General features: G+C 40.6%; 1 protein-coding gene across 2 annotated transcripts in view; it reads left to right on the forward strand.

The window, feature by feature from the left end:
• Window positions 1-530: 530 nt before the first annotated feature.
• Window positions 531-20,774, forward strand: part of VRK2 (VRK serine/threonine kinase 2) — a 35,673-nt gene continuing 15,429 nt past the window's right edge. The window contains exons 1-8 of one of the 2 annotated variants that reach the window (XM_065739419.1): window positions 531-558; window positions 736-876; window positions 9,921-9,976; window positions 10,484-10,553; window positions 11,386-11,473; window positions 11,597-11,705; window positions 13,067-13,159; window positions 20,025-20,157. In XM_065739419.1, the coding sequence (XP_065595491.1) occupies window positions 741-876; window positions 9,921-9,976; window positions 10,484-10,553; window positions 11,386-11,473; window positions 11,597-11,705; window positions 13,067-13,159; window positions 20,025-20,157 (685 nt within the window). In that variant the 5' untranslated portion in view covers window positions 531-558; window positions 736-740. The remainder of the gene's footprint in view (window positions 559-735; window positions 877-9,920; window positions 9,977-10,483; window positions 10,554-11,385; window positions 11,474-11,596; window positions 11,706-13,066; window positions 13,160-20,024; window positions 20,158-20,774) is intronic. The other variant, XM_065739420.1, reaches the window with a different exon arrangement.

Below are 20,774 nucleotides of genomic sequence, written 5' to 3' on the forward strand. Positions count from 1 at the left end.
TAAACTTTACAACTTGTGAAACACTTATTAAAGGTGGAAGAGATTTCAGACAGTCTTGTTTCTGGATGGAGTTATGGTTGCGAACCTATAACTCCTTTTACACAGTGCAAGACAACTGTTTTTTACAGCTGCAGAGGACCTAAATCATATAGATTATATTAATACCACCTATGCTGTATTTCTGCTGGACAAGTCACTTAGACGTTAGATAAGTCTGCACAAACAGTAACATGGCATATGGTACCATCAATGAAATAAAGCCCTTACATCTCTGTCCTTACTTTTTCCCTCTCCTGTGCTGATGTTAATCTGTGCTTTGCAGTCCTAATCTGTCATTGGCAAACTGAAGCCTCTGAAGAAGCGTCATCTCTGCGGGCTCCCTGCGGTTCTGAAACTAAGCACTGCGCTCCCAACCTGGCTCAGATGATTTATTTCCTCCCCCGGGCCGGGCTCGGTCCGACCAACCGCTTTCGTATACGTGAGAGCTGAAGGGAGAGCTTGTCCCGCCCCGTCCCCGCCCCGGGGTTTCGCTTCGGGAAGTTGCTGAGCTCGGGCGGGGTGAGGCTGCGGGCCCTGGGTCGGGTCGGGGCGGTTGGGGCGGGCTGCTGGCTGAGCCTGGCTGAGGTTGGGGAGCTGGCCCCCTTCCTCGGGCCCAGCCGGCAAAGGATCTCGCTTTTTCCGTCGGGAAAGTCAACTTTTTTTTGTTGTTGGGTTTTTTTTTTCCCTTTTATCAAGGTGCGATGCCGCCCAAGCAGCGTGGCAGGGGCAAGCTGCCCGCTCCTCTCCCGAGAGACATGATCCTGAAGGACACCGAGGGAAAAGCGTGGAGGCTGGGCAGCCAGATCGGCCACGGCGGGTTTGGCCTCATCTACTTAGGTAAAACACGGTGTGTTTAGGGAAAACCCACCGTGATTCTGTGGGCGTTTCCTCTCGATTTTCTGCCGTGAATCAGAGGTGTGGACCCCTGAGGTGTAACGGCCGCTGTACTTTCTTCAGAAGAAACCGTGTTTCGCTGGGTGTGAGTGTGCCAGGGAATGAGTCGTCGCGGGGCACTTCGTGAAGGATTCTGGGTCACTGGAAAAAGACATCGCTTATGCAGGCAGCTGCTGATCTTTAGGAAAGTCCTGTTTTCAGGGCAGCGTTATGAGTTTTGTTTTTTCTTCTTTCTGCTGCACACGTGCGGTTCCTGCCTCTCATCTTCACAGTTCTGTTGTCTTTAGTAAGGCCAGTGTTCTGCACAGCGGTTCTTCTTCACCTCTGTGAAGCCCTACTGAGCCCTGCAAACCTGAAAGGAGTTGTCCTTCACTGTCAGACTGTAGGATCAGTCACCTACTGCATAAAGAGCTGCATTTCCTTTATGAGGATTAGTGTGTTTTCTCTCACTGTATTTTGCAGTCGTAAATGAGGCACTTGCATGCCACTGTTCTTTCAGTCGCAGTTTTAGTATGACTTTGTTATGTCTGGACTGTGCTTGTCTATTTTCAGCTGTTCAGGAACACTTCCTATTGCACCAAACTGTTCTTCCTTTCCTTCTTTTTTTTTCCTCCTCTTGTCTGTTGTGGCTAATCACAACTGAATGTCAACTTAAGACCCATCTTCTGTTCCCTGATGTGGTGATCCCATGTGTGGTTGGGTGTTGTTTGCTTCAAGAGTTGCACTTCCAGCTAGTAATGTGTGGCTGTAAATTGAAGGGGGTTGAACAGTTTTACTTATGTGTCTGGACTTCAGGTTTGAATGAAAAAAGTTTTTTTGCATCTATTTAGTTATTTTTTTTTGTAAGGAGGTGGACTGGAGGCCTGTACAGGCACTGAATGCTTGTATAAGTGAAGTAAAAAGAGTTCAGTTAAAAAAAAAAAAAAGGAAAAAAGCCAGCACTTTTGCTTTCCTACAAAGTAAACACAGTCACAGAAAAAACTTGGAGAAAATTAAGGATGTGTATGTTTGTTAGTAGTTTGTTGTAATTAAATAAGTAGCTGGCAACAGTAGGTGGCCGTGGCCTACATTTACCCTACTCTGAAGTTGAAGTTTGTTTGTTTTTTACTTTGGATTAGATTTGGTGTGGTCTGCTCACTCAGTATGTGATTTAAAGCCACTAGAACAAAGTGTTTTGAATCCTTACGTTCCCGCTAAGAACTGGAGTATATCTATCTGGTGGGCTTCTATAGTTTCACGTCCTCTGGAATTGATGTAGTTCACACAAGCCTCATGGCTCTGCAAACTGAACCAGTGGGGATGATGAGTTTCAGCTAACTGTGGTTAGAGCACACTAAGGAAATTACACTCTTTTGATACATGTGGTAGCTTTTTATGACCTTCTTTGTAATGTCAGTAGTTCACATTTGAGAGATGCCGTGCCTAGAGGAAATATGGAAAACATTACCATACGAAAACAGAGCTTAGCAGGAGCTAGGAAGTGAAATCAAGTTAGTTCTGGATATTTCCATGCGAGGATGAATGGTGGGAGAGGGTACAAGGGTGTCAAGTGGGGGTCAGGATCCAAAGGAATGTCTGCCACTTATTATGGTGTTTGTGTTCATTTTATCTTCTCTTTTAGAAGAACAGTGAATGTTACATGTAGGACTGAACTGAAGGTTTTGTTCCCCTTATACCCGTATATCTTACAATTAAAAGAGGAAATGGGCAGAACTTATCCTCCCATTGACAGTGAGTGAAGCTGTCGTTTTGTGCACATCCTTATCTTAGCTGTGTATTTAAGTACTGCATATATTAAGTACTGTTTACCTACAAAGGAAGGTCTGAGTGGCAAGGAGAGTGAAGTACATAATGGTACGCATCAGCTTGGTGCTGAGGCAGCTTCTTTCTCTTTTCAACCTAGTTCTTCATATGCATGCAGTAAGACGGGAGAGTGACCACTAACATTTCAGAGAGAAGCTAACACAGAAAGAACTGTAGAGAGGTGGGTAAGACAGGAGAGCAGAGACAGATTCGATCCCCTGCCAGATACGAGCAGCACAGCCTTTTTATAAAAGTAAAGGTTAACTTTTCTGGCTGTATCTTTTAACAAGTATTTTTACTGTAGTGGTGTAAAGATTTTGATGTGCGTTGTTATAGCTTAATTTGCCATTAAGGGTACTCCATACTCCATTAATCTATAACAATGTACTTGAGGTATTTTACGTTATCTCTGCACAATGTATTTACTGGAGATGTGTTACTTGGAAGGCTCACTGAATCAAACCTGCTGGAAGCCATTTACTAACCTGGAGTCTGAGAGCACTGTTAGTCTCCTTAGGTTGCAGGGCTTCTAGTTATGTAGGTGACAGTTACCAGTAGCTACAAGTCTTGTTCTGCATCATGAACATCTTCCATGTTTTTCTAGTTGCTCTTTCATGCCTATGTGTCATCTTGTCTGTTTTTCTGTTGACTTGTTCCCTCCCTTGAATTTCTTTTGTATACTTATTTTAACCAGAGTACATGCTGCTTCCTCCTAATGCTCCCAAAGGGCAGACTTTGCTGTCAGAAGCACTTGGAGCTGCCTGGAGATGTTCTTTCAAACGTTGCTTTTGTCCCAGCGAAAATGATACGGATCATACCCTGGACCTGCCTGTGCTCTGACATGCTGAGCTGGTTTTCGTTACTGGTGCTGATTTGCCTCAGAGACCTCAGACAGAACTGTTACCCCTATGATAAGGCAGGAACAGAGTGGAGAGGAACCAGGGGATGACATGACATATTGTTGGTCTCACAAATAGGTTGTAGCCCTGTGGAGAACAGTGGCAGTACATAGGAAAATTAAGCTAGAGTTGAGGAGGGTGCTACTGAGAGCCTTACATTCTCTCATTTATCTTACTGATCGCAGTTAGTAATTAACACCAGTCTTTATATAAATCATTCTGTAGTCCTGCTGCAAGGACTCTATTAATGCACAATTGGGATGGAAAATTTAAATGCAAAAATGTCACATGGTGTTTTGCTAAGATTCCATTGTTGGAGTAAAACCTGGTGTACACAGCATTGTCTGCTTGCAGACTTCTTTCTAACGAGTCTTCCTAATACTTGTGTTAGTTGGTGTATTTTTACAGTTAGATCACATTTGCAGTGTAGTATTATACCTATGTATTGTAATAGAACTTAGTAAGGGACAAGTGAAAAGAGGTTTGAAACCATTATTCATAGCTGGCTTTGCAGCAGGTATGTTGTTGTCTGACTGCTGTGTTTGCAGGTGCTGTTACAGTATGAGAAGCTCAGGAAACTACTTACTGATAATGCTACAGTCAGGAATGCTTTTGTCCTCCCTGGTGATCTGTCACTTGTATAGCTCTTTTTTCTTTTCCATGTTTTCTTTTTTTCTCTCTCCATTTTCCAAGTGGAGGCAAAAGGAAAAAAAAAAGAACATACCTGCTTGTACAGTAAACAGTGGTTGAATGGGTGAATGTGTCCTATTACCAGCAGAGCTGCTGATGGAGGTGCTCACTGTGGCCTCTTCTGACTTTAAGCTTGGACCAAGGTTTGCTCAGCTGTTGATACTACCAGACATGGTGTTCTTTCAGACAGTTCAGCAAAATAGTCTGAAAGGAAGGTTATTTTTGCTTCAGAAAAAGGAATTACTATGGCTAATTTGTACACCCCTGCTTGGGGGTATAATGTGCCAGGGAGCAGAAGCACTGATGGAAACACTCTGTCACATTCTCAGTGTTCATTCCGTGGTTTGAGTTAGGAAGTAGACTTTAGTAATTGGTTCTAGAGAAATGAAGTACTTAATTGCTTAAATTAACTTCTCCAAAATTATTTACAGTACTGCAGCAAACAAATAATGCAGTAACAATAATATCTAACAGATGATGTTCAAGATTATTTTTATGAATTCAGTGGAAAGAAGAATATCAGTAGCAAAAAAAAGCTGGCAGTAGCAAGTGGCTGATTAGGGATGGATCTTTCTCAAACTTCAGGTGTGAAAGTGCTTTTCAGTAGAGCTCTCATTGTACACGTAGGTGTGAACCTTAGTGTGAAAAAGTCATAGCCAGATAAATGCCACCTCAGGAAAGTGTTTTTATCTAGTCACTGATATTAAACTTTATACAATCTACTTGCTGTATCTGTATTTATAGTTTTTCACCCTGTAGGCAAACTGGAACATACTTTTAGCCTGTTTTTGTTATTCAGCAGTTACCTGGGACTCATACTTGTTACAAGCCCAGATTGCTCTCTGTGTATTAGAGGAAATTCTCCAGCTTCTCCAAGTTCTTGCTGGTGCTGCAAGAACACGTTACTATTTTGCTTTAATGTCCTGACACTATTTCCGTGCTTTTCCATATGTATGGACTTGTGAACTGGGAGCTGTTGTTTTGTTCTTTATTTGTCCACTTTGCAGGAATTGTGGTCAGAGACTGTTGACTCTGTGGCAACAGGACCAGACAAACCCTGGCATGCTAACTAAAACTGAAAGGGAAGGAGGCAGGTTTGAGTATTATTATTATTCCCAGTGAAGAAGGTATTTTGGAATAGCATTATATGTTAAAAGGAAAAACTGTGGTTGAAAGATGAGGCACTTGTTGCATCATGGAGGGCACTCTTACAGCTGTCGTTGGCACCTGTAACCTACTGAAACTGGCATCATACCTTCTGAGTGGGCTCTACGTCAAAGTGGCAGATGGGCTAGAGCAGAGTCTTGCCAGGAAACAGTTTGTGCATCACGTTTTATTTATTAGAGGCCTGAGCTCCTGTTTGGGAATGCTAAGAGCAGATCATGCGTAGCTTTTCTGCCTAGGGTTAAAGGATGTGTCATACCAGTTCTAGCTTTGAGTGATTAACTCTGGGAGGCAAACAGTGGCCGTAGTGTATCACAGAGGTTTCACAGGGAGATGTGTGAGCAGTACAGTGACATTTCCTATCAGTACTAAGTGTCCTTAAATTGGAGGCCTCTGTAGTTATGGGCGAAGCACTTTGTCAGTTAAGCATAATTTTTCTTCCAGATTAGTTTACTTGTGTCTTGTGGAAGATGCTTTCACAAGCAACGTAGATGGACACGTATGTGTAATTTGTATCATAAAACTACATTCATAAGTGTACCTAGAAGAAGAAATCTAGAAAAAAATATTCATAACCATTGCTCAGAAAAGAGTCTGTCTAGGAGCTGCTAATGCATCATCAGACACTGAGTGTTTTGGTTCTTGGGGAAATGCTGAATATAGGGAAGTGTTGGGGAGGGGAGCTGAGAAGCTGTGCTCTTTGCTTACCTTTAAGTATTTGCATTGGTACTCTCTATATGTAGGATACATGTATAGCTGTGTATTGAATAGCAGATGCTACTTATTTATTTGTTTGCATTCTGGTTTTAGTAACTATAATCCTGCAACTTGGATGATTTTGTTGTTAGATGCTCTGAGTGGTGCGTTTATCAGCCATTGGATTTAACAGCTCTTGGCTGACCTCAGTGGGGTCAGAGTTCTTTCAGCTTTTTTTTATTGGGAACCTGTAACATCAGGTTGTGGTATTTTTGAGGTTAAGTCTTAGCTTTTTCAGAAATAGGCTGGCAGTATCATGCCTGGAGACATTTACCCAATGAAACAAAGCAAAAGCATCATGCTAGCGACCCAAGAACTTCTGAAATACTTTTTCTCCGCGTTTCCAAAACAAATATATTCTCAAAATATGCAGCAGTGACAAAGGCACCAGCTGCGGACAAGAGCAGGGATATTTTTTCAAACTGCCACATCAGTGCTGTTTTCTTTTCCACTGTGTAAACTTTGTCGACAAAACTGGTTCTGTGAGAGCTATTGAAAATGTTTCACTGTAGTCCATATGCGACTGCCACAAATTAACTGCTAAATCTGCGTTTGAAGTGGCAGATAGAATGGGCACGTTTCTTTGTCAGGCTGCACGCAATTGTGCTGAGTGCTTGTAGGAAATTGCTGTTCATCCAGGACACTCTTTCTGTTACCATGCCGTATTAACATTTATAAAGGTATGTTAATTAAGGTTGTGGCACTCAGCAAAAAAAATGGCTGAAAGTGACGATTGAGGTGGATGATAAGACTGTAACTGCTGTGCCTAGATGAAATTAGGAAATTCTGGATGTGTGATAACATGAGGAAAGTTATTTGCTGTGTTCTGTAGGTACTACCGTTGGAAATAATGGCAAATAATGTGTATCCTACCACACTGCTTTATTTCACCATTTCTATACTTTTCAGTGGCATGATAGCTGTACTTGTGGAATGAAGGAGAGGAAAGAAAATTAGAGCTGTGCCCTATGCAGATGTTTTGTGAGATTCTTCTTGGCTTGCGATGGAAACAGCCGCAGCCCCCTGCACACATCTTTGCCAGTGTTCCCAGTTAACAGGCAGACAATGGTTTTGATTGTGTGCATGCATCAACACTCTTCCCCCCAAGACGTGAGAAAATTGTGCATCTCTAGATCATATAAGCAACACAGACTGTAAAGTGGGAACTCTCACATTTGTTGTGCTATTTTAAGATACCCTTTGCAAACATAATCTCACCATATAGTGCTTCTGGTACTCTGCGTGTACTTATACGCCATCAGAGACCTCCTGCATATCAGCATTGCTCTCCTGCAGGGTCTCTGCTTACTGTCCTGCAGTCTAGCATTTAACTGATTGTAATATTATAAATAGCCATGTGCTACCACACAGAACGAGGCTAGCACATGGCTAATTACGAGTATACAGTAATTAACTGTGAGCTAAACTCGCAGGAGAGTATGTGGTGGTGGTCTATGAGGTATGTAATCAGACTGTTTGTTAAACCTTGGGAGCCTTTCCAGTCTGTTAAGTAACTATACATAGTAATGAGACCATTTTTTTAAAAAACCATTTATGTGTATTTATGGACAAAAAAAGAGCCTGTTTTATTTCTGAGCCGTGGGTAGCTGCTGCTGCCTGACACTTGAATGGTTAATCAAAATATGCGACAAAAGGTACGTGAGCAACTCCTACCTTCTGTAAGTATGCTATTGCCTGAGCTTTATGCCTGTAAGAACTGAAGAGTATTATCCATTCTATGTGTTCTGTCTTGTTTCACCTACGTGAGGTAGGGATGATCCATTTCTCCTTTTGAAAGTCACGTTTCGAATTTTCTGGAGCATCTGTTCCTCTGTATTCTTGAGCTTTGCCTAACTTCTCTTCCTTTTCACATTGTAACAGATTGCAGTTAGGTTTGGTTTTATTCTTCTTCGGGATATTCTTTCAGTGTTGCTCCAAAAAGCATCCACACGATTATAGTGTGAGAACTTGTGAGGGTTAGGCCCTTTTGCTGGGCTCCTGCTAATTGCTCTTCTTCGTTACCCTGACAGCTGTTACCGTCTGTTCCAGATAACATGAATGAGACCTCTCTTTATAAAATGTCAAGATGTCTTCAGGGAAGTTATATCAGACTCTTTGAAATATATTTGATACTCCTCTGTACCTATCAAGCCTCAGTTAAGTAATTTGGCATTAAAATAAATTTTCTTAGATCAGAAAATAACCTGAGTATATGTCAGTAAGAGAGCTCATCTAATTCCATTTGAGTAATGTGACGTTACTGAAAACACATGGGATGTGTTCCTTTAAACTGATATCTTCTGCTGGTAACACCTAGCCTACGTGTGACAAAGAAAGATAAAACCTCAGCACCTGTGCTGTAGTTCCCAGTTTAGTACAAGAAAATGGTAAGAACAGAGTTTACCAAAATCTCCTTCCTATTCGTAGGAATAGTTTTGAATTGTGTGCTGAATAGGACTGTTTCTTACCCGAGTCCGTGGATAGTTCATGCATTCCAGAGCTACTGTTTTGAAATGCATTCATTTTATCTTAATGTGCTGTGAACAGAAACAATCACATCGAAGTGGTCAAGCAGACTACAGTGTGCAGGACAGCCTGCCTGGGAGTGAATGCTGCCAGGCTGAACCCAGAGGCTGAGTAGAGTTAAAGGAAGAGGACATCTGAAGAAGTTTGTTCTTATTTCTTTACCATAAAAAAAATACAAGCTTGGCTAGTTTGATCAAGTTTACCTGATTTTTTTTGTTATTTTTATTATGTGGATAAAAGTGGTCTATTTTTTGTGTGCTGACAGTTGAAGTGTTTCACACCTGGCCTGTTGTTGGTATTTGATCATCGCAAGGAGTTTGAAAGGAACATTTATTTCCAAGGAACTGTATTCTTTTTACGTTTCTTTTTCTTTTTTTTTTCCCAGTGATAATTCTAAAAGATGATTTAGTCTCATTAAATTTTAATCCCAGTATAGCTCTCAGTAGCTTCAGTACTATCAGAGAGAGCTGATGGTTCTGTCAGGGTCAGAATTAAATAGAATCACATTGTCTGTGCAGAGAGGTTCTGTTTCCTGGGCTGTAATTGGCACATGTGGTCAATTATTGTTTTGAAATTTCTGATTGTACTGAGGCACAATTCCTCATCTCCACTTTTAGACAGGTGGTGGCTGTGCTATCCCTAACTTAGGCCAGTGTCTAAATAATGTCAGAATAGAAACCAAGGTTCTGAGGCCAGAGTAATTTGTAATAGAGGAAAGCTGACAATCCTGTCTAGAGATATAATGTAGGTCATAACTTTTAAGTGGTGTCTTTGTCACGACAGTGGATTGACAGGAACCAAATACAGAGGTTATCCAATTGACTGGTAGTCTGTTATAATGGGATACCTCATTGTGGTGAAGACTTGCAACGGGGACGTCCTGCTTACTCCTTTAGTTAGCACTGAAGGAGAGAGTTCTGAAAATGTGGATTAAAATTGCTTCTGTTCTTGTTGATTAAAACTTCTACAGTACTTTGTTGATTCGTTGTTCGTTAGTTGTTTTAAAATTTGCAAATCTTTGACCTTTAAAGTAGGAATTCAGATAGGATGTTTGATACGTCATGTATTTTTCTGATAAACTTAGTTAATCTTAGCTTGCTCTTTGCCACTTCATTTCACACAGCTTGACCCATCTTTCTTGTTTTGCAGCTTCCCCTCATACTCATGTTCCAGTAGAAGATGATGCAGTGCACGTAATTAAAGTGGTAATGTTTCAGTCTCATTTCTAAGTTGTTAACTTGTATGCAGTGCTTTCTCTTAATTATCTATCCTTATTGTCTGCATTGTTGCACGCTTGTGGTTGTTGGGTTTTTTTGTTTTATATTTTGTGCATTTTTTAATTTTTTAACATTGTGATACACTTTCCCTGCTAAAGGATGTGCTTGGTGTTTCCACAACACGGGGCATTTCCTTGACTTGATTATTTCCTTGATTTCTGCCCAGAATAGTTAAATAAGGAAAATCAAACTATGCATTTAAACACGTCCGATCGATAGAATTTCTTAAAATAATATCTTAATTCCTGAAAGAATCTGTGTTATATAAAAGTGCCTTGCCAAACAGCTTTTTGTTGGAGTTGAATTTAGATGGCATAGTATGGGGGAGATGGAAAAAGAGGTTTTAAATGTCTTGGAATTTCTCTAGGACCTTTGATTAGGAACTGTTGTCTTTCAAAGGTATTTATGATACTGTGTTTGTTTATTTCTAAATAGGAGTATCTTGAAAATGGCCCCTTGTTTTCTGAACTGAAATTTTACCAGAGGGCTGCAAAACAAGAGCAAAGTAAGTAATATATCAACGTATGGAGAAAAGGAAACACATTGAATTCTGATTCAGTTGGATTTAAGGATGAATTTGTTTTCAGTTCTCTGATAAGAACTGATGCTTTAGAGCATGATAGTCAATTCACTTCACGTACACCGAACTGATTCTTTCTGATGCTGTGATAATTTCATTTTGCTGTAAGTTTCCTTATTTGAATGTCATCTTTGTTCTTTCTGATTGGAAGAGAAGACAGAAGTATGGCATGTGTTAGTGCACAATAGTGTACTGACCCCAGGGAGATGTCAGCTGTGTAGCACAAGTACTGCACCGACTGGTTTGTGACTTCAGTTCTGCTAGTTGCTGTTCCCATGTACAAAGTTGGGAGTGTGTATTGTAGCATCACAGGATTTAGTAGTAATCAAAGCACTTGATTCCACAGACACTTTAGCATGGATTTTGAGTTATTTGTGGGAACTGTCCTAAAGACTTCAAATGTCTGAAACTGCTGATAGGCATAAGCATTTGTGATAACTTGAAGCACTCTGTATAAAATGAAGTAGAGCTTCCAGAAGATGTACTTTGACAGCTACTGATAATTGCTTATCTGCCTTTAAAGGGAACAAATTGCCATGTTGTTAGGAAAAAAAACAGCACCTTCCTGTTTGGGAGAATGCAGAGAACTTCAGGGTAAAGCTATGGTCTCATTTGCTACATAAACTGCAAAACAAGTCACACTCGTTTCATTATTTTGTTCTCAGTTTTGGATCGATAGCTAAAAAAGAAATGAAACCCTTGAAAATTCTCTAGTTGCCTTTAACTCAACATTATATTTTCTTTATTATTATTACAGTAAGAAAATGGATGAATCTCAAAAAAATAAGATGCTTAGGGATCCCAGCGTTTTGGGGATCAGGCTTGGCTGAGCACAAGGGAAAAAGGTAATAAGATGAATTGTAATTGAGCCTGAAATTGACTGAGAATCCCTTTTCGACAAAATGGAGCTGCCACAAGCGTGCAGCCTTGTCTCTGAGGTATTCTTCCTTCTGTGTATTTCTGGATAGCTACAGATTCATGGTCATGGAGAGACTGGGGGAAGACCTTCAAAGAATCTTTCAAGACTGTGGAAGCAGGTTTAAGAAGCAGACTGTTCTGCAACTTGGAGCACGAATGGTATGGATACAGAGAAGGGAAATCCCTGTGCCTCAAAATTGCTGAATCCAACTAATAAAATTATCTTTCTGAAATGGTGAAGTTCATTTAGGTAGCTGTTGAGTTTAGAAATTAAACGTATGTAACTGGTGTGCATGTCCTTATTTTTTTCATTCTTTTTAAAAAATGCAGTTAGCACAAAGTGTAAAATCTGTGGATTGGATGTTGGGAGGCTCAAACTTTTTCTAATAGGTGAAAACATAGACCAAATGCTTCAGAAAGTGTGTCTAGACTGAGATGTGTAAGCCCATTCTCATGCTTTAACATGTATTGATTTTTTTTTTCTTCCAGTGTTTGAAGGGTATTGTATTAGACATCCATATTTGTCAAAGTTCACAATTGCATGCTTGAGTGCAAAAATTTGTGTTTGCTGAACTGTACTACTCCTCTGGTAGTACAGACAGGATTAGGCTGGTCTGCAAATACCAGTTCCAAAGAGCAGTTCAACTGGCATGTTCTAACAAAAAATGGTATAATGTGCCTCATATATGATATAACTTGTTAAAGACTGCTGTTACTGAATATAAGTGCAGAGCAAGTGGAGCAGAGGCAGTGGCCACAAGTTGCAAGAAGAGGAATTCTAATTGAATGTGAAGGAAAAGTTTTTTTGCAGAAAGAATAGCCAAGCACTAGGACATACACCCAGAGGTCACAGAATACCCATCATGGGAGACTGGTAAAGCTCAACAACCCGGTCTAACTTACACAACCCCTGTTTGAAGCAGGGCTTTAGACTGGATGTCTGCACAGTTTACTTCTAACCCCCCCAAAAATAATAACATGAGATGAAGGGCTTTTGTAGTTGCATTGTTGATAAATTTTGAGTGCTCTGTGCCTTTTTTATGAGTTGTCAAGTGCACATGTTTGTGCTTTAAGTATCAGTTAGAGCTGTTGTGCCTCCGTGAAGAGCTGAAGAAAGAGGGATGATGAGGAGGGGATAGTGATATGAGATGCAGGCCATATGATAATTGGCAGGATCAAATCAAACCTTCAGGGCTGATTGTGTACTCTTCTGAAGTTCCTCCAGTGTTTAGGAAATGCTTGTTTTACTTTGTGACCTTAGAAGCTGGTACTCTTATGGCAGTTAGATGGGGATACTCGTGGCAAAGTAGATCTTGTTTGTGATTTGCCATCAGGCATATGCATGGTGGCAACAGACCCTGAGGACTGAGTGGGCAGTCTTTGTGCTCTAACTCAAAACCATCACCTCAGTCTGTAGCCCTTGGCTTCACTGTGTAAGTGTGAAATATTTGCTGGTAGAGGTGAGGGTGGAGCCGAGATGATGTTTTAGTTTTTGTTTTTTGTTCTGTGTCTCTTTCTAGTTGGATACTCTGGAATACATACACGAGAATGAGTACGTTCACGGTGACATTAAAGCAGCAAATCTGCTTTTGGGATACACCAATTCACACGAGGTAAGCATGTTTACTTATCTACATTGTTGCACTAAAGTTTAAGTGTTCAGTAGCTTGCTACCGGTGTTCTTTGTTAACAACTCATGTGTTAGGACTCCATCCTCTCGTGACAAATCATGACTCAATATGACTTAAGGTTAGAGAAAGAGAACAAGGGCTTTGTTCTGATTCTTAGTGCTCTGCAGGCTGGGAGAGTGGTAGTTAAATGGTTAAATTAAAGTTAAATGGTTGATTCAATGTTACCCTTTCAGCTTTCTAAAATACAGTGTTTAAGAAGTGTTGTGACTTCTAAAGCAGCCACATTTTGAGGCAGTGGTAGCAGCCAGTGCTAATCTCAGTTTACGATGTTTACCAGCCTGCTGAATCTGAGAAGGCTATTTAGAAGCAGAACGATCTGCTTCCCAGTTCTATTAACATAGCTCAGATGGCTTTTTTTTAATATATATATTTTTTTGTCTTGACTACTGTGTATTTTTATGACAACAAAATACACTGCTGTTCTTCACAGTGGAATCATTTTGGAAGTGTCCACGGACAGTAATCATAAAACTTTAAGGCGTGTGGCTGACTGTGATCAGGTGCTGTGGGGTGATCTAATAACAATCCAGCTTTATTTTTCATGTTTTCTGCATGAAGATTGTTACTAATATTATAGTTTTTGTGAGCTGTGAGTTCATTGACAGATTAACAATAATTTTGAGTGAGAATATAATTTACTAGATGCAGAAAATATCAATAGATATTCCAGCTGAAGTAGCTCTTAGCTCCAAGTGTACAAAATGTAAGCTACTGCAGAGATTTTGTTTCAAGTTTTGTTTTAGTAAAATGTGCTTTCCACTGAAAGGATTCTATAGAACAAATAAATAAAATCACAGAGTTAGGAGGAAGGGATTTCTAATTCTTGTTTGCCTTGGAAAGCTGTGAATCAAGCTTGCATTTCTATTTGCCTTAGAAAACCGAGAGCTGTTCAGATATTGCTAAATCAGAGTGAGGTTGAATTTAAATAAACTCCCCAGTCACGGGTCCCAGTAATTCTGCAAGTTGGCAAGGGTCTGCTGGTTTCACTGAAACCATGACTGCTCCTTGCTAGACTTGGAACCATATTGACAGAGCCTGAAGAACGGTACATGTGATTTTGCAATTATTACCTCTTGGCCATGTTCACATACCTGTAATTTCAGTATGAAAGTTGCATCTTCCTGTGTTCAGGATGTCCCGTTTCCGTTGTAAGGCTCCATGATGTTTGGACAATCTTTACAGCATGCTGGTGAGCTGATGCAATAAAACCAGAAGTTACTCAGCAGTACTTTGGAAGCTCTGTGATGCCCCACCACTGACTGAATGTGATTGCAATGTGGAATTACTTGTCCTGTGTCCTCCAAACTTATGTCAGAGATGCTGTATTTTAATTTGGTGATCTTCTGTCAACCTTAAGCACTTCAGTTAAAACCTCAAACACTATAATTACGTCAGAGTGTCTGCGGAGCATGTTTTGTTCAAATTCATGCTTTTTGTTCTTGAAATGATGGGTAGCTAGATTGCCTTGTCTTGCTTTTTAAAGCAGTGGAATTGAGAGGTAGAGTGGTCTAGCTAGTTTCAAATGTAGGATGTGGGAACATCTAGCCAATGGTAGAATCAAACTGAGGAACAGATGAGCTGAGAGAACTCTAGCTCCAGAGGATAACATAATAAAGCTGGCTGACCTGACCGTTTTTGTGGTGAGTTTTTGACGAGTTTTTTACATTAGAGAGTTATTACTCTCTAGGATTTTAATAGAAAATAAAAAGGAACTGTAGTTTTAATAATAGAAGCTCTAGTTTTTAAATGGAATCCATAAGTAATCTCTTTGTAGAAATGCTATTCAGATTTTATGTTTGTATTCTGTTTTGGTGCAGAGACAGATCTCAATGCAAAAGAACATATGTACCTTTCTACTGAGCTTTGCATTTCTTTGTTATTTAGTGGCTGTTGATATGTCCAAATTTGCCACTGATGTCCCGAAGTTCCAAAAACGATCATTTCTGTGTTAAACTTTCTGCTGTTATGCTCTCTCATCTATAAATTAACCTGGTGCGTTTATACTGCTGCCAAGAAATATCAGTTCCCTTCTTGAAATGACATGTGACATCCATACTGCTATCCTTTACCTTCTGTGGCAAGACAGAGAAACAAATAAAGATTCTCTCACTCTGTGACCTCCAAATGATGTTTAGATATGGTTAGAAGATCAGAATCAACTGACCTCAAAGAGCAGCTAGCTGCAGGTCTACTCAATAAAAGGGAGCAAGGCCATTCAGTGAGTTACAGGTCAAAAGATCAATTCTCTAGTCAATATGCTTCTGAACATGGACCCAGCACAGTGACTGACAACAGCAGTGATGTACTGAGGGAAGTACACAGCCCATGAATCTGGGAGAGGCCTGAAAGCGAACTCAAAGTGTTCAGGCCTATAAATTACAGAAGGGAAAGAAGTGTCACAGTTGTGGTGCACAGTAGTAACTATATGATAAAACGGAGTAAGTGTTACTGATGTAGACTCTAAAAGAGGAATTTGAATCCACTGAGCTCATTTAAATGGTGATACTGTTAAAAGGGACAAATGGGCACCAGAGAAAAGCTTAACACTGGAGCTTGTAGTGAAAGAAATGAGGTTTGGTAGATAGTCTCTTTAAAAGGTTTCTTGTAGCATTTCTTTTTTTCCATGCAGTGTGGGCAGACATGCTGCAGTGTTGCAGACTCTCAAGGCTGCACCAGAAGCCATGTGTTTTGATTTTTAAGCTGCAAGCTTTACGTTGGATTTGTGTATTTTTTTGACTTAGGTTTTAAGTTTTTCATAGGCACGATAGTGAAAGAATAAAATTTGGACATAGATCATAAATGGTCTGAATGGAAAGCGAAAAAGAAGAATGAAGAAACATTTCAGAATGTTAAATTTAAGACCAGTGGATGAGTAAGAAGATATAAAGTGCATACACTGACCGTGCAGGAGAACATGCACGGAAGTAATTCCAACTTTAAGCTGTGTTTCATTGTGAGATGAATCACTGTGACTCCTGCTCTTTAGACCTGCTTGACAGATTTGCTCAAGAGCAGATGAATTGAGAAAAATGAAATTCTTCTCTGTTTTCCTTTGTGTGCTTTAGAAAGGACTGGGATTTGTTCTTGTTCCTCCTCTTGGCTATTAAAAAAAAGCAACCAGCCAAAAACAAAACAAGCAAACCTACAAAGAAGGAAAGCACACTATTACAGTAGGAGAGCAAAAAGCTAGACTGGGATCCCAGAAGTGGCTTAGGATTCGACCTGCAAGGATGTCATTGACTCAAAGGGGAGAGGGGGGGGGGATGTTTCTTCAGTAGGGTTTGAGAAGTGGAGTAAAAGCACGGCTTGGTTTAAGCACAATTTCAGCACTGTGATGAACTTGATGTTCTCTTAATGTGAGATGTATTCCAAATATATTTAGAAAGATGGAGGTACTATTGGCACTAATTCCTCAATGCTCAGAAGAGGTATAATCAACTGGCATTTTATTTTAGGAATGTTTATGCTTAAGTTTTGTAGAAACTTCTGTTTTCTACTGTGGTGTCGGTCCAGCCTGTGAGATGTAGAAATTCAGTGCTGAAATGTGTTGGAAGTGGCCTGAACTCCCTCCTGCATGTGATTTCCTTCCCTCTCTTCTTTGTTTATTCTTCTTTTCTCCTTCATTAGCTTTCGTTCTATAAAAGATGCTGTTTCTGTACTAAATGCTGTACCTAAAATCTTCCATAGTCTAGTCTGAGTCTAGTTCAAACTGGGATGCATTGAAAAAAACACCTGTTCTAGGCTTATGTCACTTGCACCTTCATCATCCTTGATGTTTCTTGTTTGCTGTGTCTTGCGTATCTTATTCTGCATCTTTTCTTTCTGTTCTTGTTGGTTTTGTCTGTAGTTTACAGATGAAAAATATCTGATTTTGGAAAACATGCAAACATTGACTTAATATTTCTCAATATTCTCCAACACTCATCTTCTTCTCCCCCTTCCTAAACTCTTTTTAAAATAATAAAGCAAGAAATCTTGACAAATTACTTAGCTACCCTTACCCACCACGTTCTGAGCAAATTTAGAAGGGCATGCTGTGTTACATTATCAAAAAGTGAAAAGCAGCTATAAAGAACTATATATCTTTTTAATGATGAAAGGGCTATAATGAGAATTGATGAAATGAAATTAATGGTAATTTAAAATAATGTAGACATTCTAGTAATAGTTATGATAAGGTTGTAACAGTGCACTGCTGGTTTTGTACAAGCTGAGGAGGACTCCTTTTGCTGGTGGCCGAAAGGCTTTATGATGGGAGGCTGCCATCAGCTGTGTGATTATGGAAGAAACGTGGCATGAGAGCTGTGGAAGTGACAAATGGCTCGGCCAGGGGAGGTGGGCCGAGCAATGACACACGTGGCCAGCTTTGGGAACAAAATGGTGTGCTCACAAGTGTTGTGTGTGAGTGGTTTTTAGAAGTCACTGCTCCTGGGTTTCTGTGTGTTGCCTCCTTCAGTCAAGATGGGATAACCTAAAGCTGCTTCTAGGTTGTTGGGGGTTTTTTTTCTGCTATGAATTTAAAATTGCTTTACTGATAGTAGTTGCTTAAAATACCATCAGCGCTTTAAATGTTACAGGCAGTACTTAAAACTAGATCAAAGAATATGTAGTTACTATGGATGAGAGGCAGTAACTTACAGACTTAAGTTTGACTGGCAAGTATTGGTGGCTGCTCTCTAGATATGCTGCTGTTAAGGTAGTCTGAAAATCTAAGGCTGAGCTGCCATCTGGAAAAGGCCTTGCATGCTGTCTAGCAGTCCCAGCTCAGATAGAAGCTGAGAGCTGCTGGAGATGCTCCTCTTCAGCTAAAACCTCCTTTGAATTTAAGATATAGCCTGAATGTTTAAAGGTTCAAGTCCCCTTTGGGTTTCACCTTACTGAACCTGATCCAGCTGTACAGGCAGTCTGTAATCAAGCAAAATCCAAAATGTACCACTTAGGTGGGGAAGCATAAACCTTCTAGCCTGCTTTTCTTCCCAACCCACCACAGGTGCCAAAGTCTCTCAAAACTTGGTATTACGAACCTTAGTTCTCTCGTATGGACCACGAGCTCAATGAGGACAGGTATCAGAGCATCAGGAATACGCTGGAGAATGAATGCAGGAGAAAATCAAACCAGTGAACCCAACAAAGTTTATGCCTTGTCCCAGATTTTCTGAACGTGCCTACAGTCTTTAATCTTGTACCGCAGTTTGTATAGCTTGTCAGGTGAAGAACGTAATTGGTAATGTTAAAAGCCATCACCCTGCAGGAAGCGAGTGCTGCATCCCAGCTTACACGCTCCAAATAAGCACAGATCCTGCAGCAGAAACACTAAAACCAAGAGACCAGGCTTCCCAGGATTTGAAGCTGCCTGGAGCACAAGCAGGAATCAGTAATTCAGCAGCATGCACTGCAAGATGATGCACTAAGTTTTCTTGAGGGTTGTTTGTCTGTTTGTTTGGTTTTCCTCTACCAGGAGTGATATAATTAAATTAAAAGTGAGTTCTAGAAGAGTTTATTTTAAACTTAGTTAACTGTTTTATTTTAGCAGAAGACGGAATCTGAGGTTAGAATAAAAAAAGGTTTTCTTTGCAATATAATTTAGCAGAAATGCTTTCAGATGGTTCAGCTCTAGCACCAGAGGTGAGTTCCACTGGCACTACAGTAGCAGTCAGTAGCTTGCATTGTTTTTTGTTTTTTTTTGTGTGTGAAAGGACTGGCCTGAGATATCTATTTTAAAAAATAGATAGAAGCAGTTCTTCAGTGTGGCAGCGGGTCAGTGGGAGGGAGGAACAGGCCAGGTGAGCACGTGCAAGTGATGAAGTGAGAAAATAACCCTTGGGACGTTGAGAGGTGGACATATTGTGATTAAGGTCCTGCTGCTTTCAACAAGTCGCTGCTTGTGAGCTACGCTGTGGTCACTGACCACACACACGTATTAAATCCTCCCCTGTAGGAGGGTAGAATGTGTTAATCTGAACTTCTTGGAGAGAACTTGTCCTTAGTGTGCGTGATGGAGCTGACACGGATGCAGTACTGTGTGCACTGTGCTCAGAGAGAAATGGGTACCTGGTGATACGTTAGGAGCCGTCTCGACACTGACTTAACTCCATGGGTTTGCTTCAGAGTAACTTAGAGTGAAGTTTCTCTCTGTGTCTTTTTAAAGGTTAGTTTGATCTCAGGAATGATTTACTAAGTCTGCTTTCTGGGGGTACTGGTTTGTTTGGCTTTGTTTTATTGTACGCGTTGTGTTCAAATAACAAGTGCCAGCACTAAGTTACTGGCAGTGACATCTGAGAAGATGAGCCTGCGGTGGGGCGAATGCCCTGCACTCCTTTGGTCACAGCCCCTGCAAGCTCTGGAGTTCAGTGTGCTGGGGGAGCTGTTGCCTCGTGGCATGTGGTGAAGCTGTGCAGCCTCAGCTGGTGGAGGGTTTGAACAGGGGAGTGTTCTTAGTAACGGGGAAAAGGGGTCCTGCAAATGACGTGAGGATGCATAGAAGATGTATTGCAGTTTATGGTGTCTAGATGCCCACCTGGAGAGGAGAGAGTTTAGGAACAAGATAAAAAGGCTGAAATCCTGCTCGACTGGTATAAGATAAAGGCCGTAGTAGTAGAAGGATTTAAATGGGGAGGGCAGCTGTTATAGCCCCCAGTTGTACATATTTTATCCTGAGGCACCATTTGGTTTAATAAAATTTAGATCTAGGGCTGTCCTTAATCTATCAGTTTCTTAAGACTTAATTATAAAGGTTATACTTTCAAAGGACAAAAGCATTATTCATTTGTCTGTTCATGTCTTCCAGGTTTATCTTGCAGATTATGGACTTTCCTACAGATATTGTCCCAATGGGAACCACAAACAGTATCAGGAAAATCCTAGGAAGGGCCATAATGGGACAATAGAGTTTACCAGCATAGATGCCCACAAGGGAGTAGGTAGGTTTCTTTTTTGTATTTCAGAGAAGTGATTACAGAATGAGTAATCAGGCTGTGAGAGCTGATGTACACAGTAGAAGTAGTCTTGGGGATTGCCTGGGGTTGATCAGACCCTTGTGTGGTGACCTCTGTTGTACCTGTGAACACTTCCTCAGTGCTGGTGGGGAGGGGGCGGTGTAAGGCTGTAACTGTAAGGCTGCTGCATGTGTGGTACACGAAGTGGGGCTGAGATGCCCTAAGAAAAGCTTGCCATTAAGCTTAATTAGTTCACGCTGGGAGGGCTGGTTTGTACTGTCCTACTCTGTAGAGACAGAGGCAGTGTTTGTTAATGTTGCATTGTCAAGGAAAAATGTTTTCAAGTTTGCCCTGTCCTTTAGGGAGAGTTGTGTCTGAGTGTCACCATCTGTGTTGTAAGAGGATATTTCAAGATATTTCTCTTTCTGCAAGGAGAAAAACCTTTTCTGAAGCCATAAAGTGTTAACTTTTTGAAATCTTTTTCCAGTAGCCTTTCATATATCTTACTTATTTAAACTCACTTTGACGGTATTGGAAACACATTTGCAGGTAAATTACATACATAGTCCTTTTATTGGATATTGATTGTACTGCCTTGCATT

Source organism: Cyrtonyx montezumae, unplaced genomic scaffold (genome assembly GCF_038088225.1).
Source record: "Cyrtonyx montezumae isolate F1298 unplaced genomic scaffold, pur_monq_1.0 scaffold_24, whole genome shotgun sequence".
NCBI classification, from domain to species: domain Eukaryota; kingdom Metazoa; phylum Chordata; class Aves; order Galliformes; family Odontophoridae; genus Cyrtonyx; species Cyrtonyx montezumae.